The sequence below is a fragment of the Carlito syrichta genome, unplaced genomic scaffold (assembly GCF_000164805.1).
Source record: "Carlito syrichta isolate Samal-C Ts95f unplaced genomic scaffold, Tarsius_syrichta-2.0.1 Scaffold304305, whole genome shotgun sequence".
In the NCBI taxonomy this organism is placed as follows: Eukaryota; Metazoa; Chordata; class Mammalia; order Primates; family Tarsiidae; genus Carlito; species Carlito syrichta.
In genome coordinates, this window is record NW_007248401.1 from 207,383 (window position 1) to 209,876 (window position 2,494).

Here is a 2,494-nt window from a genome sequence, read left to right on the forward strand (position 1 = left end):
AAAAAAAAAAATATATATATATATATATGTATACATATATATATGTATACATATGTATATATATATGTATAGAAAAGTGTCCATCTTAATATTAATATTAGAAAAACTTTTTTTTTGAGTTGGAGACTCCGACTCAAAAATATATATATGTATAGAAAAGTGTCCATCTTAATATTAATATTAGAAAAACTTTTTTTTTTTTTTTTTTGAGTTGGAGTCTCACTCTGTCATCCAGGCTGGAGTGCAGTGGCACACTCACAGCCACCCCAGCGTCGACCTGATTGGCTCTGGCAATCCTTCCACCTCAGCCTTCCGAGTAGCGGGAATTACAGGCGCGCGCTACCACACCCGGCTGATTTTTTTATTTATTGTAGAGATGAGGTCTCGCTGCCCAGGCGGGTCTCGAACCCGCCGAAAAACTTTTATGTAAAAGAAAAACTTGCTTAAGAAGTGCAGAGCCTAAAGAAGCATAGGAATAAGTATAACATGACACCACTGGTTTTAGGTAGTGGCTAACCTCTTTAAAATTCTAGGGAGGATTGAAGAATGGCTCTGTTCTTTTTGTCTTGATCCAGTTCAGGATCAGAATGACTGTCAAGCTATAGCACCACAATGCTGACTCTTATTTAGCTCATAAGTCTATTTTGATCTCAATATTTTTTTTCCTAGAGCATGGTGTATATTCATTAATTGTAAAAAAGAGTTGAAGATTGAAAGATAGAGGCAATGAGTTGAATAGCAATTAGCAAATAATTACAGGGTTCTAGAGAGGAAGTATGGGATTCAGTTTGCAGAACAAAATCAATTTTAGGCAGAGAAGAAAGGGAAAGTTTTAAAAGAGAACTAACAAAGAACCAAGTGATAGTTTATTATAATTCAATATACCCCATGAATCTGGTTTGTTTCTATATCCCTTATAAAGTACTTTAGATAGCATGATCCTATATTTTCATTCTATTCTCAAGACCCATTGTTGTGAACTTTGGAACTGAGATAACAGTGGGGGGGGGAGGCAGGGAGCAAGTTAAAGAGAGTTATCTCTTAGTGGCTGTGTGACCCTCAGAGTGGGTAGGAAGTGACTTGCAGCTGGTAGACTTACCAATATCAACAGATGAGTCATGGCTATTTTTTATGGTCAATTCTGTCCTCCTCTGTATTTCACAGGTTGAAGCAATAGTGTTAAGAAGAGAAACTTCAAGAAAAGTGCAATAGTAGTGGGCACAACTGTGGTTTATAAGTGATCATTCTCTATCATTCACCTCCCCACTTCCTTAACTTTTATTCTTCCTTTGCTCTACCCTCACAGAATTGCAAGAATCCACAAATACCAAACTGTGGCCATTGAAGCTGACCTTGGAGGTAGCAGCTTGGTTTATCTTGCTTGTTTTCATCCTGGAGATCCTTCTTATGTGGCTATCCAACTTTTTCCATTTCTGGAAGAGTGCCTGGAATGTCTTTGACTTTGTTGTTACCATATTGGTAAGGATAGATGTCTCAAGGGTTAGTTTAGGGGGATGAGGAATGTGCCTAGATGAATCGAAATAACAATAAAAGTTAACATGATAATAGGAAGAGGCAAATAGAAATTTAACTTCCTTCTTGTGAATCTCTTTCTAAAGTTAAAAGACAGTCATTGCAGAAATTGTTGATATTGGGAACAAGGTAGTCTAACCACAATTATCAACCCGCAAAATACCATCTGCCAGTTACTGAGCACTTACTAAGTGCCAGGCACTATTTTAAGTGTTTTACTTGTATTATCTCATTTGTGCTCCACAACCACCCAATGAGATAAGCATGAATTTTATCCTTTTCTATATCTGAACAAGTTAAAGTAGAGTTTAAGTAATTTAGTATAGAAAGGCTGAATAGGAAACAGCCTCCAGAGAATGCTGTTCAAGGGATAATGCCTAGGGAAATGTGAAGAGGATGAGATTAAAAAAAAAAAAAAGTGGGGGGGGGGGGCAACTGTGCCCGGGGGCTTTGGGGTATATTTTACTTATAATGTGTGTGTTTTCCACAGTCCCTGATTCCTGAGGTTGTGGTGTTGGTAGGGGTAACAAGTCATTCTGTCTGGCTCCAGTTTCTGAGGATCTGCCGGGTGCTGAGGTCTCTCAAACTCTTTGCGCGATTCCGTCAAATTCGAGTTATTATTTTGGCCCTGGTCAGGGCGCTCAAGGTGATTTGACTGTTGTAAGCTAAAGTAGAGGGCAAGGTAGATAAACATGGGGATTTAACATTTAATATAAAACAAGTCTGGGTGGGTTACAGAATGCAATGAAAGGTCCTGTGAAATGTTTTGTTGTTATTGTTGTTTTGTTTTTGAGTTGGAGTCTCACTCAGTCGCCCAGACTGGAATGCAGTGGCATGCTCCCGGGTACCGCAACCTCCACCCGCTCGGCTCCGGTGATCCTTCCGCCTTAGCCTTCTGAGTAGTCGGATTACCGGAACGCGCTACCATGCCCGGCTGAATTTTTTTTTTTTTTTTTTTTCT

At 39.1% G+C, this 2,494-nt stretch overlaps 1 protein-coding gene across 2 annotated transcripts in view; it reads left to right on the top strand.

Moving 5' to 3' along the window:
* Positions 1 to 2,494, top strand: part of CATSPER2 (cation channel sperm associated 2) — a 19,080-nt gene that overhangs the window by 7,104 nt on the left and 9,482 nt on the right. For both annotated transcript variants that reach the window (XM_008059615.1, XM_008059614.2), the window contains exons 4-5: positions 1,307 to 1,479; positions 2,024 to 2,179. In XM_008059615.1, coding sequence (XP_008057806.1) covers positions 1,307 to 1,479; positions 2,024 to 2,179 — 329 coding nt within the window. The remainder of the gene's footprint in view (positions 1 to 1,306; positions 1,480 to 2,023; positions 2,180 to 2,494) is intronic.